General features: G+C 39.3%; 2 protein-coding genes across 5 annotated transcripts; one reads left to right on the top strand and one right to left on the bottom strand.

Annotated features, from left to right (window-relative positions):
• Positions 1-1,038: 1,038 nt before the first annotated feature.
• RB195_005622 (uncharacterized protein) lies at positions 1,039-20,144 on the bottom strand (the record flags this gene model as incomplete). Of its 3 annotated transcripts, XM_064178238.1 has the most annotated exons (13): positions 1,039-1,247; positions 1,316-1,464; positions 2,141-2,234; positions 2,336-2,429; positions 2,969-3,060; positions 3,630-3,715; positions 3,777-3,853; positions 4,532-4,678; positions 4,758-4,868; positions 6,238-6,313; positions 17,757-17,900; positions 18,921-19,013; positions 20,113-20,144. In XM_064178238.1, the coding sequence occupies 13 exons, from the start codon at positions 20,142-20,144 to the stop codon at positions 1,039-1,041; spliced, it is 1,404 nt and encodes a 467-aa protein (XP_064035306.1). The 3 variants fall into 3 exon arrangements, with proteins under 3 accessions (XP_064035306.1, XP_064035309.1, XP_064035307.1); XM_064178237.1 differs by lacking the exons at positions 17,757-17,900; positions 18,921-19,013; positions 20,113-20,144 and adding an exon at positions 10,813-10,883; XM_064178236.1 differs by lacking the exons at positions 1,039-1,247; positions 1,316-1,464; positions 2,141-2,234; ... (5 more) ...; positions 4,758-4,868; positions 6,238-6,313 and adding exons at positions 17,215-17,258; positions 17,334-17,422.
• RB195_005623 (uncharacterized protein) lies at positions 12,199-16,374 on the top strand (the record flags this gene model as incomplete). Of its 2 annotated transcripts, XM_064178239.1 has the most annotated exons (4): positions 12,199-12,253; positions 14,255-14,362; positions 15,255-15,379; positions 16,225-16,374. In XM_064178239.1, the coding sequence occupies 4 exons, from the start codon at positions 12,199-12,201 to the stop codon at positions 16,372-16,374; spliced, it is 438 nt and encodes a 145-aa protein (XP_064035308.1). The 2 variants fall into 2 exon arrangements, with proteins under 2 accessions (XP_064035308.1, XP_013298949.1); XM_013443495.1 differs by lacking the exon at positions 12,199-12,253 and having other exon boundaries at positions 14,338-14,362.
• Positions 20,145-20,551: the final 407 nt, after the last annotated feature.

Here is a 20,551-nt window from a genome sequence, read left to right as displayed (position 1 = left end):
GCTTTCCTTACCTTTCTATCTATTCGTAGATCGAACATCAGTTCTGCACTACGATAATGAAGCTTTTAATGGGCAGTCAGATATAAGCCGACCCCTCTCATTTTTGCTTCACAAACTTTGACAAACAGTCAATTTATCAAATAGATAACAGTATTAAAATTATCAATCAACAATTCAACAGTCAACAACAAAACGAATGATTGAAGTACTGCTTTCGATATGATAATAATGTTTCTTCATGCAGAACACAAAATAGATCCAACGATAAAAAAGGAGAATCTAAGTAAGTAGGATATTGAAGAATCCTAAAACAATCATTCCCAACAAACTTATGGAAGAAAGGAGAACAAGGAAACGGAGAACGGAAGTGGAAATATCGAGAAAAAATGAGGTAATGGTGCGAGGATACACACTATTTTCTCATTTTTCTCTATACTTTTTCGTAAAATTTCCAAAATCAGGTTACTGAAGGGGAAAAAATACGTGGCCCATCTGTGGATCACCCAGGCGTTCTAAAATATTTCGCATAAGCTCCTACAAACGTTCTACAGAAACAACAGTAAGTGTAACAGGCGAAAGTGGCAATAAGTTGGACACTGGAGAACAGGTGCTTTTAAGATAACCAGAACTGATATAGAAGTGTTGTTCGGGAGGCACAAAGATCCGCTGCCAGAAAAGACTGGAAATAAAGCAGAAACAGTGGGTACGTAATAGGGTCAAGACGACATGAAGCATGTATGCAACTGCGGCTTCTCTCGAGGCCTAGCGCTACGGTGGAGCGTAGCGGCTAGGAGAGAGAGGAAACCCTTGTTGGCACAACCCACCGCTGCAATTTGTGATTTGTTTTCACCTCAGTTCCAACTGCTGCTTCCACCGCTCCGTTTCAAGAGTGTACCCAAATGCACCACAACTACGCTCGTGATTCGTGTCGTTTTGACCCGACTATAACTAACTTTATGTTGGTAGCTATTCAATTCTCTCCGTATTTCTTTTCGCAGGAATCCCCTTCGTCTGGAATCAACGCCAACGAGTACGCCATCACTCCTCTTCCTCAATGACGCTGAGATCAATAGTTTCAAGTCTTGGACGCTTTTGAGCTGCCATCCAGTCATCGTCTAGTATCAATGATAAAGTGTCAGTGGATCCGCCCGGTAGCAACCCAAGCGGCACTGAGATCCAATCCTCGGGATCACATAAAGAGAATTTGTTGGATGACGGGACGTTAGCGCTTGCAGCATTATCTCGATCTAAAATAGTGCAATTACGGTACCCCAAGCAATAGACAAAAGACGAAGGAAAAAATTTAAAGAAGAACCCCTTCGAATGAGCCTTTGAAGATCCTCCAGAGTTCGGACGCTCATCGAATCATCGACTCCACGCAACGATTCAGATAGTGAAATATCCATTATTCGCCGTACTTGACGGCGTCGCTTCTCGGTCAGGTTTGGTACTTTCGCCATAACTCTAAACAAAATTATACAATTCATTGTGGAACTGTCTAGATAGGATCCAATTCCTATTCCAAAACATTTATTCTCGAAAAGTTGATACACTGCGTGCCAATCAGTCAAAGGCCACATCCTCTTTCTTCAACGCGGTATTTCCGAGACCAAGATATGGGCAAAGCGAACAAAGTAGGGTAATCCTTTGGAGAGGTACTCTCGATTTCAAGTGCAAATTTCATTGGTTGGGGATACTTCGTAGCGTCAAAGGACGGCGAAGTATAAACGTAATACAAAAGGGCTCAGAACAACCTCTAAGCCAGAAGAACATCGCATTCATAGGAACATCACAAGTGTATAAAAAAAAATAAGAGTGCGGAATATTGAAAACGAAAACGCTCCAGTCGAACTCCTTGTTGAAAATAGTGCGCCAGAACGCCCGAAGCCGTATCTTTCGGGCTGTTTTTTTACGCCAATTAGGAAGAAATCGACGGAATCACCCCCTCCCCATAATTTACTATCCCGTATACGAATACTCCACCTGAAATCCGTACCACTTCAGATTCGTGGAGTGATGCCTTTAATCCGGAAGAAGAGAATTGGTTAGAGAATTAGTTAGACCGTTGTAAATCACAGAGAACAAATAATTCAATGTTCTGGTATTCAACCAGAAGAAATCTGAACATTTGACGACTTACGATTCAACAAGTTCGGCATCAAAATAACCAGTAGCAGCTACCATTTTGTGCAGTATTCTGGACCAATCAGAAGGTGTTATAATGTCATTATTTGCTAAAATACAAATATACATAAAGAATAAAGTAGTTATGAATACGCTACCACATCTTCAAGTTGTGAAGCTTAAAAAAGTCGATGGGATCGTGAAAACCTACTTTGAACACACGGCTCTAAGAAAAACTTGGTCCACGAAACCACCTGATTCTCTTCATGCAACGGATTTTCGCTGAAAGTTATCCGACTGAGCAACTGAAAGAAAATTTTAAAGAGATCAAAAAAAGGGCTTTAAAAGATAATCACTACGTATGAATTCACTGTTGAAAAATATTGGATTACTCAGCATTGATGAGTTCAAAGTAAAATGCATTATGAAAAAAAAAAACAACAACGGCAAGCAGTGATTAGTCTGCAGCATCTCAACTTTCAACAGAGGTGGGTCATGCGGTGAAGTTGGCGGTCTGGGAAGTTTGCCATGAGTGTTTTCTCGTCAGAACCTCTAATTGGCTCCCGATTAGTAGAAGGGCAATGCTACCGCGATCTGCACACAAACAAATAGCGCGTACAGGATTTACCGCCTCGCCTTACACCACATACATTAATACTCCATGTTCATTTAAAGAAACATTAATAAACGTCGAAAATTCTGCCAAGAAATCACGAAACTTTGACTGAATAGCATAGAAAAGTACCAAAGAAATGAAAACAAAATCTAATGCTTAAACATACCAGAATTTCATATCTAATACTTAAACATACCAGAATTTCAGAAAAGGTGGAATTAAACTCACACTTATGATAAGTTCGTTCACCACTTTCGCCTCGTAGATCATTATGAACACCGGCTTCCAGTATAACTGCAGTGATAGTGGGATGTTCCAACCTGGAATGCCAGCTAACAGTGATCGCTTGGAGCTTCATCAGCGATAGACCTAGCTAGTGTAAGAATTAATATGACGGGCATCGAATAAATTTGGTATATTGGCAGAAATAAATTGATTTTATTAAGAAGAAGAAGTAGACCAAACAGGTAGATCTAAAAAGGATTTAGTAGCTAATTTTAAAAGTAGAAACAAAATGGTTAATTAGTCTAGGTAATCACTATTACCTAGACTAATTAACCATTTTGCAACCACATTTAATCACCAACATGTTATCATCAATATTACAAAAATAGTAATCAAATATCTCCGAGATTCGATCTTTTGGAGTTAGGAAAAACTACGTCTTCTACAAAATACAAAAAAAAGACCTTTCCAGGTGGAGAAGGTGCTACATCAAATCCAAGTTATTTTGCAGTTTTTTTTTTTGAAAAATAAATACCATCAAAATTGAGAAAAAACGAAAGGAAGATCTATGGTCCTCACGTTTTCAAGCAACTAGTAGCCACTAAAATCCTACTCGTCTGCATATCTCTCGACTCGAAAAAATTGCTAATTCTCTCAAACTTACCCTCCTTCACCGTAAAATCCGCACTTTTCAACTGTTCTTCAGTCATGATCAGGAATCCATCGGTGACAAATATCCTGAGGAAATCGCTGAAATTTTGGCCACAGTAGTGTAGTTGATTCGAACAGTTATCGAAACGTGAAATCTTACTAAGGTAATTGCATAACAAATCGATGTAGTTCAGCTACAGGACGTACGCCTGATCCGTTATTTGAGTCGTCGTTGTTCTGAATGAAGAAAGATTTTAAAATGTATCTGGTAAAATTGTAGATTTCTGTCCTAGAATACAATGTAGATAACTGCAGAAGTTGGAGGACAAATTTTCGCTTTCGGAATTTTTCTAAAAAGGCGCTCATGACAGCCGACTAGTAATTGCATAGACTGTTTTGTTTTCTACATAAGCCACTTTACAGCCACAGGTGCAAGATTACAGAACTGGAAGAGGCGTGCGTCTGAGCGTCTGAGCCTCTTCCAGCTCTGTAATCGTTCGTTGTAATCGTTCTCGTGAGCAACGCGTTCGAATTTTCATGGCTACCGTTTGTCAGCAAAATGACCTGCATATGAATGTAATAACATTGATGATACCTTCACAATTGTTCGCATAAAAACTCATACTTTTCTTCGATGCGGATAACTATGTCGCATAATGTATGCAACACATGTTAATGGGATTTTTTTTCTGTTCAACGACTGCAAACACTCGTTCATCATCATAATTATAAATCTTGTAATTATGGAGTGTCTAAAAAGTTAAATGGAATCAAATGTATATGTCGGGCACTTATGCTCACCCTGCTGGTGACCGTAATGCAGTATGTGAGTTGCTGCGTTCGCGTCGCGGTGGAAAAGGTAAACATAAGTATCATCAGTTACATAAAATATTCGTGTAAAAAAATCCAACCCACGTTATTTCGCCACAATGCATAAGCCACGATAGCATTACGAATCCTCAGATCACGGAGTTCTGCTTCTGCTGCCACCATATCATTATGATTCTCGACAACTCCGGCCGATCGCATGGCTTCATACGGTTGTCGACTCCAAAAATTGTCCTAAACGCGTGCAATTCTGATGAATAAGCTTCGAACCACCATCCGGGAATCAAAGGAAAAGACCTAATCGCTTACTGACCCATAGCCATTGACGACAAAAATGAAACGCTTTTCGAAGTGTTCCTATCGGAGGCACGTGGGAATGTGACGCGTTGTGTCGAATTTCCACGAGCCATGTTGGTATGCCAAGCTAAATGCTGTAATTAGTGGCCGAAAGTTCTCGAATTACGAAGATGAGTAGAAACGGGAAAATAAATTGAAGAGCTTAGCAATAATTACTCGAACGAAAACAGGGAATAGAAAAGTGCACGTAGCATTCACGATTATCCTGAGAAGAACTCCTACAATAACTTGAATGAATGTACTCGAGTGATGTTCCTATCGGAGGCACGTGGGAATGCGACGCGAGTGATGCCTCAGAGCGAAGGCACTCATTATATGCAGAGTTAATGAAGAAGTAACAGAAAACAACTGAAACAGCAAAAATCTACTTTATAAAATCTCAAAGAAGAAAAAAAAACGCACTAGAGTTCAAAACCTCAGCTTTTAATACAATTTCGTTATTTTTCTACGCCCATACCAAAATCCAAAATGCTTCTCACCTGTTTCTGAGGTAACCTCGATGTTATTCATAATTTCTTTAGAGTCGGTAAACCATTTAACAACGAGCTCTTATGGTTTAAAAAAATTGTTTAAAAATTCATATTTGTAAATTGCTCACAATCTATTGGTTAGAATAATCAAATGATTACTCGTGTTAGTCCCAAATCTAGTACGATAGCTGTTGAAAGAATTTTTTCACATTTGTTCGGAAAACATCCTTACAGATGCAGAAGACTCAATCGAGTCCTCGCTACTAATTCAGAGTTAGGTGACTGCTTTTGTCTCGTTTTACATATTGATAGTGATTTCTCTGTTTGAAACCCTCCTCTATTACGACGCTCACTCTCATCTCATTTAGCTCCAAGATCAATTAAATTACCTGCTAATTGACAGATCAAATATGCCGTTTACTTAAAGGCAGTGTTTCACGATTGCGACGTGGTGCGGAACCCACAACCGAGGCGTAGAGTTCGGAAAGCAGATTGCGAAACCCAGCATTGTCCCACTTAGCCTTTCGAATCTTCTCCTAATCGTTGTAAGAAACGTTGAAAGATCGCAGCTGGATGCGGCGCGTGCACAAAAGTGGCGTGTTGCAACTGAAATCGTCGTAAAAAAAAAACGATGTCTTCCACGCCTCCTTTTATGACGATTAGAGAAAGATGAGCGTAACCACGCTTGGCTCCACTATCTACTATCCGAACTCTTTGTTTTCGCTCTGGGTTCCCCACCAACCCAAAATCGTGATACGCTGCCTTTAAATTGCATCTAGATTACAAGGTGGAAAACACAGTTTCGCAGAGCAGAAACAGGGATAATACCGAAAGTTTTTCAAAAAATCAGTCATATTGCTGAATTGAATGACAAAAAAAGCTGATCTCAGCAGATTTTTCGTGAAAGTCTACATTAGACTCATTCGAAACAACTGGAAAACAAATGTGACTGTGAAAAACACTCACATGTTGAACTGCTTTGATTATGGATGTATGGCGTTGACTCTGGCTTTGACAAATCTCGTTAACATAATTGATGAACCTGGAAAGAATAAATTATGATCTGCTTCTTATAAATTTTATATTTGCTTTGCCACTGCTGGATAGGATAGTTGCAAGAGAGGAGAACTCCTTTAAATTAGATATTTTCAACATACTAGGGAAAAACTGGTCAATAGTTCACAAATTTAGTCCAACTATGAAGATATCTATCTGAAGTTGAACTTAGCTGAATCTTTTCAAGAAAATGTCTGAGCAGATGCTTTAGAAACGTTAAAATACAGATAAGAACATAAAAGAGGTTAATAATGTAGGTTAAGTTACTTCATACAAAAAATGTAGAATAGAATTTGATAGAATCCGACAAACTCCAAGGAAATCGTCGCAATCCAACACAAAATGTTAAGGGTCGCGAAGGGTCTGCGATTAATTCGAATTTGAGATCTTCAATCATATGTGGAGATCTTCGTACCACTAGAAATATTCCGTCATTTGGAGATGTTCTTAAAATCATAGCTGCCAAGCATCTGGGAGCGAAATGAACAATAAAACGGACAACTGTCACGGAACAGTCACTCGGACACGCAGTACTTTCCAAGCTGCTTATCCTCATCATCATCGTGAGGGGCAGCGCTGCAGCAGTCATATTCCCACACTGCGCGATTTCCAAGCAATTGCTAAATCCGTCGAATTGCCCTCACCAGCGCCTAGCGCGACGACGAGGATTGTTTGTCACCCTCGCGGACTCCTGGCTGCTAAACGAAGCCAACATCGGCACCTTTACTTCATACCCGTCTATCCTGCATTAGTTTTCTTTTCAGACACTCTCCGTTCGCTGAGTAGCGCATTCGGTTGCAGTTGTTCAGTGAATTATTGGCGCATCTGGGCCATAGTCACATTTCCGCACTTTCAACCAGTTGGTCATTACAAAGAAGATCCACTTCCTCGAATGAGGTGCTTAAGTGTGCTCGTTGCAATTCACAGCATGACTGATGGCAGATTCGGAGCAGCGGCTCTTTTGTCCTGCGGCTGCAAGCATATTTTCACGGTTCACCAAACTCATCACGACATGACCGGGTGTTCGGCAGTAGCTTGCGAATGGCATAAGTGATTTTCTTGTACTTTTCACTTCTACGAAATATTGCTAGGTCAGAAGTGGACCGATAATTTCCAGTAAATGAAGTCGTGCGAAGAATTTCATGTCCACCCTTTCTCTCGGTTCACTGCTGTTCATTCCACCAAGCAGCACTCTACCGGCGGCGGTGCCTTACTTTCTATTTTCAACTGTGTGTGCCCCTTTTACGTTCGTGAAGTGGGGACTTGTGCTTAACAAACAAAAGGTCATCAACCCAAACAAACGTTAAGCCGAATAGACGTCTCGCCATCCACCACCGTTCGTCATGGTCCGTTCATAAATGAGGCGCGTGGCCGAGTTTCGGAAACGCTATGTTCAAGCGGTGCGTTCGTAATTGAAGTGGATGAGAAGTGCGTTTTATTGTTGCCGTCGACCTCCCCCTTCGTCCACGTAACTATCCGAAGCGCCATTAAACCGCCACTGAATGAGCCACATTGAGCTGACCGAAATTCATTGCGATTTCATTTGGCCACGTTTATATATCTCGTCACAGTTATTCTGCTCTTCAGTCAGCCTTCTTTATTTCCTATTCAGATATTTTTTCAACAATTCTCCATGGGAGCGTTCAAATTTCAATTAAAATTCAATTCAAGACTCCTTCACTGGGAATAATAGTGATTTAATTTTTATTTATTGTTATTTTTCAAGTTTAATTCAATGTAAATGTAGAAAGATGAGACAGGAGTTGTTGCTAAAATCTAGAAACTTTATTTATTACCTATCACTTATGTGTATATTATTTAGGATTGGGAATTAAGAATTTCAAGACGATCAAATAAGTACAGCGAGTGTCATTGTGAAATCATTCTATCCTACTGCGGATGCCAGTCTTCGCAAAACAACACGAAACTCAATCTCTAAGCGAAAATAATTTGTGCTCAAATTGATGGAATTCCTCTAAACGACCTGCATTCGGCTCACGAGGCAGCAACGCGTTTTTTCATATGATACTAATCACTAACCTACACCTGCCAGTACTGTCAAGAATTCCGCAAGTTTTGTTCTTAAACACATCACCTCCTTGAGGTGGATCTTGGTTACGGTATCCCAGAATTTTTATAAAGGTTCGTTTGACTGTAAAACTAATATGTGAATGACCACGACTATCTAACCTTCCTTTACTTTCTAGATCATCATTTTTCTTTCATACATCTCCGTTTTCCCCTAACTGAAACGCAAACTTAAGCAGTCAACCAGCCTACCCCTTATTCCCACGATTTCTCAACTCGATACTCTTCCCGTCCCTGAATTCGCGTACATAAAAATGTGTTAGCACATAGATGCTAATGTTGTAATATTAATTTACATGACGTGCAACGGTTAAAAATTCTCCTTAATCCGCAAAACAATCTGTACGAAGAGCTCAGATTACATCTTTCTCAGCGCTGTTCTCTTCATTCTTGTGGGGAGAAATCACTCACCAATTTCATGGCAGTTACTAGACATGACGTTCGATAAAAAAGCGGGCGGCCGAGTCTGATGAATCACGATTTCTTTGAATATGTCCTTCGCATACGTCTCCAAAAAATCCACAAAACAGATTTCTTACTTTAACCAGTAAATATATTCAACAAATAGCAATAAAAAGAGAGCAGCGGTGAGGTTTACAATAAAAAAAATTTTCTGAGCAAAATGAATGGAACATCTCGCGAAATAATAAATTTATTACTATCTATTACATAATTTTCTAGACATTTTTTTCCATAATGAAGTGTTTATTTTGTCTTGAAGTTTTATGTTATTTTGCAATCTCTTCTTTATATTTTATTATTCGTTTGTTTCGTCAAACGTTAGTCTTCGATAAAAAAAAATTAATTCCAAAAAAAAATCCAAAACGGACACTTGTTTAACTTCAAAAGAGAGGAGAATTATCATTCCGGCTCAATGGTAGCAGGAATTGAAGAGATTTCCCAATTCTGATATTCTCTTCGAAGCAAAAAGACTTGGACTATTTATAGCATATCCGGTCTTTAAACCACATGAAATTATCCAGAAGGTACTCGAGCGTTAAATACGCGAACTGTTCTCGAAATAGAAGCTCAGTTATTCTTTCCGCCTTGTGCACCTCTTCATCTTACATTATATATTTTATATATTTATGTAATATTACATTGCATATTCTATTAAATATTTATGGACATCTTCTAGCACGCTGAAATTGGGTTTTAAAATTAGTCATCTATGAACTCGGCTATAGTGATAAGGATAGAAAAACAAGTCCGCAAACAGTGAAACAATTCAAAGGGTAAAAAAAGTAAAAAGGAAAGCAACGGCCAAGATTATGGTGGGAGGGGTTTCTGAAAAAATGAATGGAAAATTTCGCAAATTACTGAATGAATCATCCATTAAAATCCTTACTTAATATTTTTTCATAATAAACTTTTCAATTTGTCATGAAATTGATTTTTTCCATTCTCTCTTTTACTTAAACATGCTCTGCTTTTACATTACGTTCGAGATTAAGCTTTTAAAGCATTTCCAAACCCTCCTAGCTCTAAAAATAAAGTTGTTCTTTAGCCGTATGTATTTTGTACAGAAAAAAAATGAGGTGCGATCACAAATAGCAAAACAGTAGTGGCAAGAAATTGGAAAGGTGAAGAAAGTATCATGGGAAAGATTTTAAATAACAAATATAAATATAGTAAATATAGCAACAAAGGTGTATATAGTAAACAAATGTAAAAGATTGGGTCTGCATGAAGTGAAACGGTAAATACACTACCCGGAACCATTGCTAATTTAATACAACTGTACGTAGAAAATCGTTTGTTTCTGGAACACGCTGAGGGCCTAAGTTAGATTCTTTGCACAGGTACACGTTCACAGTTCACAGAACGAACTCTTATTTCATTTTTCTGTTTACTAGACCGCTGCAGTAACCATACGAAACGGCTATGTTTCACATTCACTTAACGTAAACATCTGAACTTACACTAACATTTTTTTCTTTATTTTTCTTGAAGAATTTGTACCTGTAGCATGAGCTGAGTTGGAGTATGTTAGGTTCGATAGAATGTATTACTGTGTATCTTTACACTTCACAATCAGTAATAATTTAATTTTCTCAGGGTTTTAATTAAGAAAACACCAAACAAAAGTGTGCAGCTTCTAAGAAAGACACAAAATAGATACAACATACACAAAACCACTACTTACGGTACTCATTTCTTAACTTCTTATTTTTTATTACATCGTACTCAAATAATCAATAGAAACTCACACGTATTTTAACTTTAAAAAAATGGCATTTACAAGTATTTGCTATGAATAAATTGGAACAAAAGAAAGCTGTTCGTCTATGAATGCTCATATCTCTTTCAGAAAAGAAACATCCCAACCATTGCTACCTATGGCTTTTGGTGCATTTTTTCCATTCAATCCTTGAAATATCTATTGCGAACAGTTACCCCTTTAATCCTGCTGCATTTATTCTCACATTTTCATTGCTTCTGTTCCCTTCGACTCTTGCCACATCCATGAACAATGCATAATTTCTTCTAGACCAATCAATACTTTTCCAGAGAAAAACCATATCAATCGTCGCTGCCGAACACGCTCAGCAGGAAAACGGACCGCCGACGTTCGGAACAACCTCAGCAGAACGTGCCACCCACCAGGCAATCGCTGCTAGTCAGTCGTTGCCCTACACATAAGCCGTCGTTCATCCACGGTGCTCCTCTTGACTTTGTCCAATCAGCACAATATTAAAACGAGTGACGGGCGCTCGATTGAATTAGCGTAGAGGTGAATCGCCAGCGCCGCTGCTCGAAGGTCTTGCACAGCTTCACTGGTGCGCATAGGTATCGCCGCCGTCGTCGAGAAAAGACCGTTCACTTCAAGGCTACCACGCCATCCGATCGTCGACTTTATGCACTGAAGTGCCTAATTTCCAAGGTATGCGATATCTATTACGGGAGCAGATGTTCTCTGTGTGTGTTTGAGTTCGTCTTTTATAGGCGCCTATTGCGCTCTTTTTAATGGGTTTCGCTGCTGCAGCTCTTTCCAGATGAAAAGCTCGTCGTTTCGAAAAAGTTAATTGATATCCATACAACGAAGTGGATGAATAACTTCCGCGGATTCGCTCCACAAATTCTTCCCAAGGGAACAAAATACTCAAACAAAGTCTTTCACCATTCATCATGTTACCGTTAAGGAGCTTAAGGCAGGAAGAAAAAAATCCTCTTCAAAGTAACACAAGGCCTTGGTCAGCGTTTCTAAGACATTAACATTAGGTTTTCTTAGATTCATACTCTTTCACTTTTTTCTACTTTTTTTATGCCTCTACACTACATCTATACTCTTTTGTAGTAGCGCAGGCACTTATTCGTTAACTTCTTTTTCCAATTCAATCTCCAATACTAAGTATAGACATTGATTGGAAAGATTTTCGTTTTGCAACGAAAATCTTTCCAATCAATGTCTACACTTAGTATTGGAGATTTTCTCATTCACAACGCCCTGAAAGTCAACATAAGTTATTTACATCAACTCAGTAGGCTTAACAGGTAGGAAAAAAGGCATTAACACCAGGTTTGTGTTCTGTCCAAATCGCTAGAAAGCGCTTTTCACCTTGGAACAAACAGCAGAAAACAAAGCTAGGAGATAAAATTCAGAATGCAGTGAAAAAACTGAAGGTTCGCATCAGATTCTTATGAAAGCGAGGCTATATGTTCTGGGAAAAAACCCCTGTCGAACGTCCCATCAATCTTCACAATAATTGACTATTTTAATTGGAAATCTCAAAGGCTAACATCCTATTTCAGGCTCAAATCTCGTCTTACTATGCCAATAAGATGACATCACATCGATCATTTCTATTTCTATTGTTATTCCACATCTTCTTACCAGGTCAGTTAACAAAGCGTATGTGTTTCGGGCTGCAATTCACGTTAGTGGCCTTCGACTCAATAGAATATAATGGTAGCACAATGAATTATTTTGAGAGAAAGACGTCACAGACAAGTTCGATGCGCGGCGAGCGAGTGAAGCGAAACCATGGAACAACCTTTCGCGGCTTTACTCAGCTAGTATTCCCAGAAGGACTTCTTGTCTCGTTGAAAAAGGGAAGGATAACTCTATAAAACCCAGCAAACAAGTCACTGGGGAAAAAAAAACTTCAAAAAATTTTCATTCCCTGATTATTGCATTTTTAACAAAAATGTGGCTTCTGGATGGATTTTCTTGTCTGCTCAAGGTAAGAGGTGTAGCTTGAATCTACGAGAGAGTACTTCTATTAATCAATCGTCAAAAGAAGCGTATCCTATCAACAACAACTATCAACAAACCGTAAGATTAGCTAATTTCCCATTTTTCACGTTCTTTGTTTTCGTGCGACAGTTAGCATCCTTCCACTGTCTCCTTAGAAACTCAGAAATTTATTTTCCTTCAAATTTTTGGAAGCTCTCCGGTAATTTCAAAAGACTCAAAAGTTCAAAGACCGACTACGATTTCAAGTCCATTTCTAACGTGCAATGAAAATCACGCAATCTATTTGCTTGCCTAGGCTACGGTACTTTGCAAAGTTACCGTAGTCGAATTAACGCGTGACATCCGCAAAAAAAGCATTAGACGAGAGGCTGGCGTTTGTTTGCCGCTGGTCAAATTCGAAGTCTTAGAATGCGGTATTTGGAATAAGGTAAGGCTGCTTGAGAAGTTGACACAGCAAAGATCGCCCTAGTGTTCCAACTTGTGAATATGATCATATACGTGATCCATTCCCGGCACAACTCATCCTCTTTCCCTTCTCGGCTCATCCGGTTCACTACCTGCTTAGTCAATACTTTCGCGAACTTTTGTTGGACATCTTCAGTCGTCGTGGCACTTCACAGCGAGATTAGTGCGTTGGCGGCTGAGGGCGCTCCTCTTGTCGACTCATAATTGAACGTCGCCCTCGTCGTCGTCGCGAAAAGCCCCCAATGCACACATTTGTATGCAAATCCAATCCAACCGCCGTCTTTCAGCCAGTTGAACAGAATTTCCAACACCTCGTGCACCTCGAATATCAAAGTGTTCGCTATGGTAAACAGCTGAGCGCGCCGTTTTATCCGTGAAGCGGAAACGTCGCCGCAGCAACGTGCCGATGCGTAAGAGGGCAACAGCCATGAGACGGGGAACCGGCGCGAAATTCTTGAAACTATCCACAAAAGTGGAAAAAATCGCAACCAATAACCATAACATATCATATATATCACCTTTTGGGAACTTTACCAAATGAAATTCTCAAATTTCCGATCCAGGAATGCTTCGAGAAGTCGATCGGTCCATATGTATCCATTAAATCTTGGTACATCCGTTGGATCGCCAAAAGTAACTTTGAAAGAAATCGCTTTACTACAAAAGAGCTCCGTTGTAAATAGACACGAGATAGATCTCCTTCTCATTGTCTGTTATCTTTCACACTTACTATTTATTTATTGTTACTAATCACTAAACTGTTGAAAATTCTAAAGGTGCCTTTGTACGTTATATTACAAACGGTTTAATTAATTTAACTAGCGAGAGCCATGCGTAGTTGAACAACAGTTTTCCGCTTTCTAAATATTTAAAGGCATCACTCCAGATTCGTGGGGTGATGCCTTTAAGTCAAAACGCATATCTCACATAGGAAGTCAGTTGTGAAGCAGAGAAGGAGAAACTTTTGGAAGAAATTGAGAAGAATGAAAAGAAAAGAATCGGTGTATTACTCGCTGCATCTTGCATACGTTAAGGCTTCTCGTGTCAACAGTCCAATATAGGTGCTTAAGCAGTCTCAACGAAAGAAAAAGCTCTCACGACATGTCGAAGACGTACTTTCTAATTTCTTTTAAAAACAAATCCATTTGCTGAGTGTGAACACAGAACTTTTGTCAGGAATCGCGATAATCTGCTACGACTGCCACAGCGATCAAGGAACATGCAATGAAGGAGAATGTGAAGGTGTTGTATGCATCAAAATGGAGACATCGAATAAGGATAACGGTAAGTTAGAAACTTGAAATGTTACTATGCTTATATATCGTCACAAGCTACTAAGAATTCGAACGCAGTTATTATATAAGTAACTAGTCAGCTAGCATTTTCTTTGAAACAATATTGGTTTAGAGAGCGGCCATCCTCAGGACTGGTTTGGCGTAGTGAGTAGTGAAAAAAAATCGACTGAAGGGTTCGAAATTAAGACTGTCACTGATTTTCCTTTCAGTTAACCTTTCGGGGATTTTGCTAATGTCAGAGATTAAAAGTCGAAGATATGAGTGATACGTATCATCATAGTACAGAAAGTAAACAGACAACATACTCAAAAAGTAAAACAAGCTAGTGCTAACGAGCCAAGTTTGAACTCGTTTTCGTGAAAAACCTATAAACCGATGCGTTGATGAAAACTCGGAAAGGTTTTAATGAGAAGCTGATGAATTTCTGATCGCGATGCACTCATCATTTCTTCTCATTTTTTCCTAGAGCTTTGGCGCTACAGAAACGACTTCAAAAGTACTACGCGCTCAGTTCTAATCAGGTTTAGATACCCTTTTATTACAGTTCGATTGCAAAACTACTCAGAGCTAGACATAGCACATTCAAGATTTCATGAAGATAACTACGGTAATGGATACACCGTACATCTGATATGTTATCCGAAAGCAAATATTTTCCTTGTCTTACCACCACACTATTTCTTGATATTATTAATACTATAAAAGTAAAATGTAGATGAGATGGACCAATTTTATTACTCCAGTCATAAAACAAGTGCGCAACCTATACGGGCATAAGTTCCTTCTAATTTTCGAAGAAAAGCAGAAATTACAAAATCATATTTCTCCGTTGCTTTCTTTCCTGAAATGTGTACAGTTGTACCATAGTATCTTTGTTGCAGACCGAAAAACAATCCAGAAAAGTTGTGGTGACGAACACGAAGAAGTCGCTTGTCAACAGTCTGGATTCGGCAGCAAATGGATGTCGCGATGCGTTTGCGACAGTCCACTATGCAATGGTGATCAGGTATGTCATATTTCCAACAAGAGGGTGTATTTAGAAAAAAAAATCGGAAAAGTCATAAAGATAAAGAACATTTAAGATTAGTAACCTTAGAGGAAAGGTGAAGCGGCAGGAACAAGAGGGTGTATTAAGAGATATTATGTGTTAAAGTTACATCAAAATTGAATCTGATAGAAAAGACATATAGAATCTATAATTTTGTCATTCGATTTTCCTAGAGTCTGGCAGCTTTCAGTTTTACGCATTATAAGCAAAACGAGTTCCTCTGCCCTTTGGTCGTCGTAGGGCTCCCAACTCAAAAGTCAGAAACACATAAATTCACCCTCTTCCTATAACCGATGAAGTGACTTCTCAAAAGCAGCATAGCACGAATCTGACGTGGTATGGATTTTTCATGATCTTCCATACACGGTCGTAGATCGCGGAAAACCAAGTGGTTCCGCTCATCTCTCCGTAGTCAGTGGAAAAAAAAATCCGCCTGGAAGCCGCCGTTTTTTACGCGCCACCCTCGTGCACGCGCCGCATTAACGTGCGAGCATCCGGGAATTAATAAGGCCTTCTCACCAGCTTATTCAAGTTAAACTAACGAATAGGCTGCTGAGGGGGATGGAACGTGCACATAGAGCCGCGTCCTAACGCACTTCGTAGGAACTAAAGCGACTCCCATGCCGTTTCTTACGACGATCACGGAGAGATGGGCGGAACCACGTGGTTTCCCGCAACCTACGACCACGTATAGAAAACATCAGAAAGCTTCCCATCAGAGAGATTTCAGAAATCCTCACCACGTCGGATCCATGCTGTGTTGTCTTTAATTGATTTTACCTACAACGAGTCATAAAATTTAGGCTCTTATCGATGCCGGTTTGGAACCGTCTTCGGCCGCCCCACCTCCAGGACAATTCACGCAGTTCGCGCTGCTCGTCGCGATTCTCGTGTTCGTCGGAGCCAGTTGCTCACTTATAGTAATCGCAACCATCTGCGTTCAATTTTGCTAATTACCTTCCATCTCCATTTTCTTCTCAACGCCTCGTTGATTACGAGTGATTAGGATCAAACCTCTTCGCCAACTTCGCACTCAGCGAATCTATGAGAGCTTACGTCTATCATTTTGAGAGAGCATAACATGTGATAGAATTCTGCACATACATTAAGCACGACGCTTCATTATCACCATGTATTGATCTCTTTTGTGTTTATTCTGCTATTTGACGAAAGAAAACGTCTCTATCTTTCACTTATAATCTCTGCTTTTCAATTCTAGAGAAACATATTAACATTCTTCAAGAGAATTTGTTTGTGGCAAAATCCTGCAAGAGTTATTCGCATATTCCTGTGTAACCTCAGCGTCAGGTCCTGAGGAATATTTCACATTATAGTGAAGAAATAAACAAATATTATTTCAATTTAGTTCAAAATTTATTTTCTAGTCACTACCAAGCCGCCTGGAATAGAAAAGCTTCACAAAATTCGAGAACATGGCAGCAACTGAGTTTCATAGCATCTACAAAAAAAGATGACTTTAGGATTGCAACGTAAAATCTATATATCCAAATCATGGTCAAAACCATGAAGATAAGAAGCTTCGAAGTTTTTAGTTCTTGTTTTCCAAATCATAAGATTTGAAGACTTCTTCCTCATGTTTAGTCAACTAGTTCGTTAGCTGGGAAACCCTATTTTGACTGATATTTTGAGTGAACAGAAAGTAGCAAAGTACTGATAAGGTTCGTCACTTTGAAACACAAATAATTGTACAAAACAATAGAAAACAAAACATCGAGTGCCACTGTTAATAAAGGCGTTATTACCACCTGACAATCTGGTTCGGGTAAAACCAATCAACTTGAAGCGAATATGAAGACCATTTTGTTGAGCAATAAATCTAAAAAATCTACAAAACATCTACAAAACTTTCTTGGACAGTAATATTCTGCTGGCAGGTCCACTAATGACCGACAATTAGGCGGAGTCGAGTCAGGTTTGGGGATTCCAAGGATCACGTAAACAATCTTAGGTCCGTCACTAAGCACTTTTGCATTCTCAGACCTACAGGAAAACGTTTCGCTATTTTTTTTTACGTCGGAATAGAAGTCAGCTTGGGAATTTGGGAATAATGTTAGAGGGAGTCAGAGGGAAAATCACTCATATCAAATGTGTAAAATTTGAGGCATCATTATTTCCACGTAGCATGGAAAAATTTTCAAACTTAATAAGCCAAACAATAACAGAAAGTAACAAGAAAAAATTCAAATACCAAATACTGTCACAGTCCAATCAAACAGAGCAGAACATACTGCTAAGTCAAAAAAAAATCTCTTACGCTGTCAAAATAACACAACATCCACACTAAAATGATTTTCAAGACGAAAGTAAAGCTTACCTGATGATACCTATACAATGTTGCATTTTCAATTCCTCCATTTTCATCCACTGATTAGCTTCTTCTTCAATTTGTAGCTCAGCTATTGCAAGCCGCACTATCAAGTCCGAGCACGATATAGCTACGGGTATGCTGTTGCCCATTCTTTAAAACAAAAACTATGAAGTCTCAAGCACTTTAAAACAAGACATTATGAGCGAGGCCTATAAAAAAATAAAAAAAGGTAAAAAAAAACGAAGTTTGGTAAAATGTTGTTAAAAGGGGGGAGGGGGGTGGGGACCAACCGTGACCGAACTGAATTGTGTTCGCACTGTGATGATGCGCGTACTCGTCCTGTATCCAGAGCGCAAAAGCTTCCACGGAAGGCAGAAGACGAAAAAGTCCATAGAGCACAGAAACCGTCCTTGTCGTTAAACTTTCGTTTCACTTGCGTCTATGGCTGCTGACAACTTGGTGACTCTTCACGATTTCACTGTGATCACTACTCAGTGGGATTCTGCATCGAAGACCAAAGAAGACTTTGACGATTGGCTCACTGATCGTGGATTGCTAGGGAAGGTGCGACGTTGCCCCGATTGTGGACATTGAAGTCAGAAAGCTGAAGAAGGCGGAGATCCTTCATAAAACCAAAAGGTCCCCTTTAGAGCCACCAGTTTGCGAATAGGAAAATGTGTGAATGAAAGTTTTCGCATGCATGTTCGACCACTGCTATCGAAGCTATTTTTGGTACTTTCTTTTCTTTGAAATTACTGCATGATATGACTTAGGTATTCACTCCTGGTAAGCCTGTTTGGAAGGTTTGGTAACGATAAAGCAGTAGCTCCAGCTCTATCTTCCTTTCATCTTAGTAGCTTTGTCATGGATCCTCCTCCAACACTAATGCTTAGGTTTTAGGGCCCAAAATGACTCAGATATTCACTCTTAACTATCGCCAGTACCTAATTAATTAAAGAGCTATCGCCTTCTCAAATAGTCGAGAGCTTGAAGGTTAACGACGGTTTCTGTGCCCTATGGAAGTTTTGCGCTTTCTCCTTTGTAGTACGAGTACGTGAGTACAGTTTAATTTTGTCATGGTTGAGTGCTCCAACCTCTCCACACCCCAATCACATTTCACCCACAAATATAAGTGTAATTATAGTATACATAATAAAATATGTTTTTTACCTGCTTCTCCACATAGAAAGGATAGCTAGACATTCTTTTAACTCTTCTACATCTCCGCTTTGGAATAATGTGCGCACGCGATTCCATTCTGTGCTGCAATTTTCACATCATGGAATTCAAATTCTTCATTTTTGCGCCACTTAAAATCTCCCAGCACTGCGTATTTATCACCCCCAAAGTAAAGTCACCAGTTCAAGAGGCACACATGACGCAATTCTGATGAGAGAGATATTGTATTATATATGAAGATGGCAACTGTGATCTCGTTTCTCGTTTAGCGCTTCCGCCATTAATACCGCTTTTTTGAAATCATTTTGCTTCACAATACTAAACCAGGAAAGGCAACCAAAGTAAAGCATAGTACAATGAAAACAAGTACGAAAATTTGTTTATTTCTCAGCTAACAATATGTGTTGTTCAATTCTGTGAGCGAAAATGGACTCCGCAAACCAACAAACGCTGGAGTCACAACACATTTCTGTCTTTGTACTGAGCCCAACGCACTGTACTGATCTTTGTATTGAGAAGATTGCAACCGCTAGTCGGGCTCTACCTCCTCATTTGTCAACGCATGCCGCGCCAACTTTGGCTTTGGAGCCGCAGTCTTTGCAGCTACTCATGTTGTAGAAAGCTATAGTTGCTGCTGCATGAACTACATAACACTATTGTTAAATCCGCCCTCTTTAGTGAGGATCCTGTTCGGAGCTTATATCTAAAAAGGAACTTCGATCACTACACTACCATCGACAGCAGAGGACAATGAAAACGGCAGGACTGCATAGGGCAACGCTCAAAAATACTCCTGACAACTACGAGCTGTTGTAGGCGGATTTTTGCCGCCCCACAGAAATTGGTAGGTTTCGAAATTAGACTGCATGTTCTTAATAATATACAATGGATGAGGTATGTGAGAAAGGTCAGCGAGTTCGAAGACTGCCTTTCAGTCAATCGATGACAAAAGTCCAGTGACGATCGACTGGCGGTTTCTGGCCTACAACAGCCTATTATTACCAATTATATATCAGTCACCTTTGCTAATCTGAACCACAAAATTCTTGCCCTCTCAACGGAATACTTGAACTCAGTGCAATGCCGATGAACAATACTGCAGCGCTAGACTTGAGACAAGTAAAATGTTGGAGAAATTAGTAAAGATTTGCGTAAGATATGAATAAGCAATATTAGAACTTACGCTGTGTATGGCACCCGGAAAGCATTACTCATAGGGATACGAAAATTGCAGTTCTTATTGTGAAATCACGAATGATGACTAAAAGTTTCAAGTTACTAGAAATAGTAGGAAATAAAGATGCGTGGGAACAGACAGATGCTAAACTATTGGAAATTACAGTGTAGTACAAATCGATAAATCACTGTATCAACAGTTTCCAGTGTCGAAAAGTATAATGTGCAAATATTTAATTTATAATTACTAATATGCAAGGTTTGTCAAATTATACGGTTAGATAGATACTGAAATAAGCATCACAATATTAATTACGGCCACCTGAAACAATTAAAACTGGAGATGAAAGAAATACAATTGTGAGTGCAATGAGGAGGAGAAGAGATTATATACAAATGTGTTACACGAACGCACAACATAACAGAAAATAATTGTAAAAACCAAT

Source organism: Necator americanus, chromosome I (genome assembly GCF_031761385.1).
Source record: "Necator americanus strain Aroian chromosome I, whole genome shotgun sequence".
Classification (NCBI taxonomy): Eukaryota; Metazoa; Nematoda; class Chromadorea; order Rhabditida; family Ancylostomatidae; genus Necator; species Necator americanus.
This window is presented reverse-complemented; position numbering and strand designations above follow the sequence as displayed.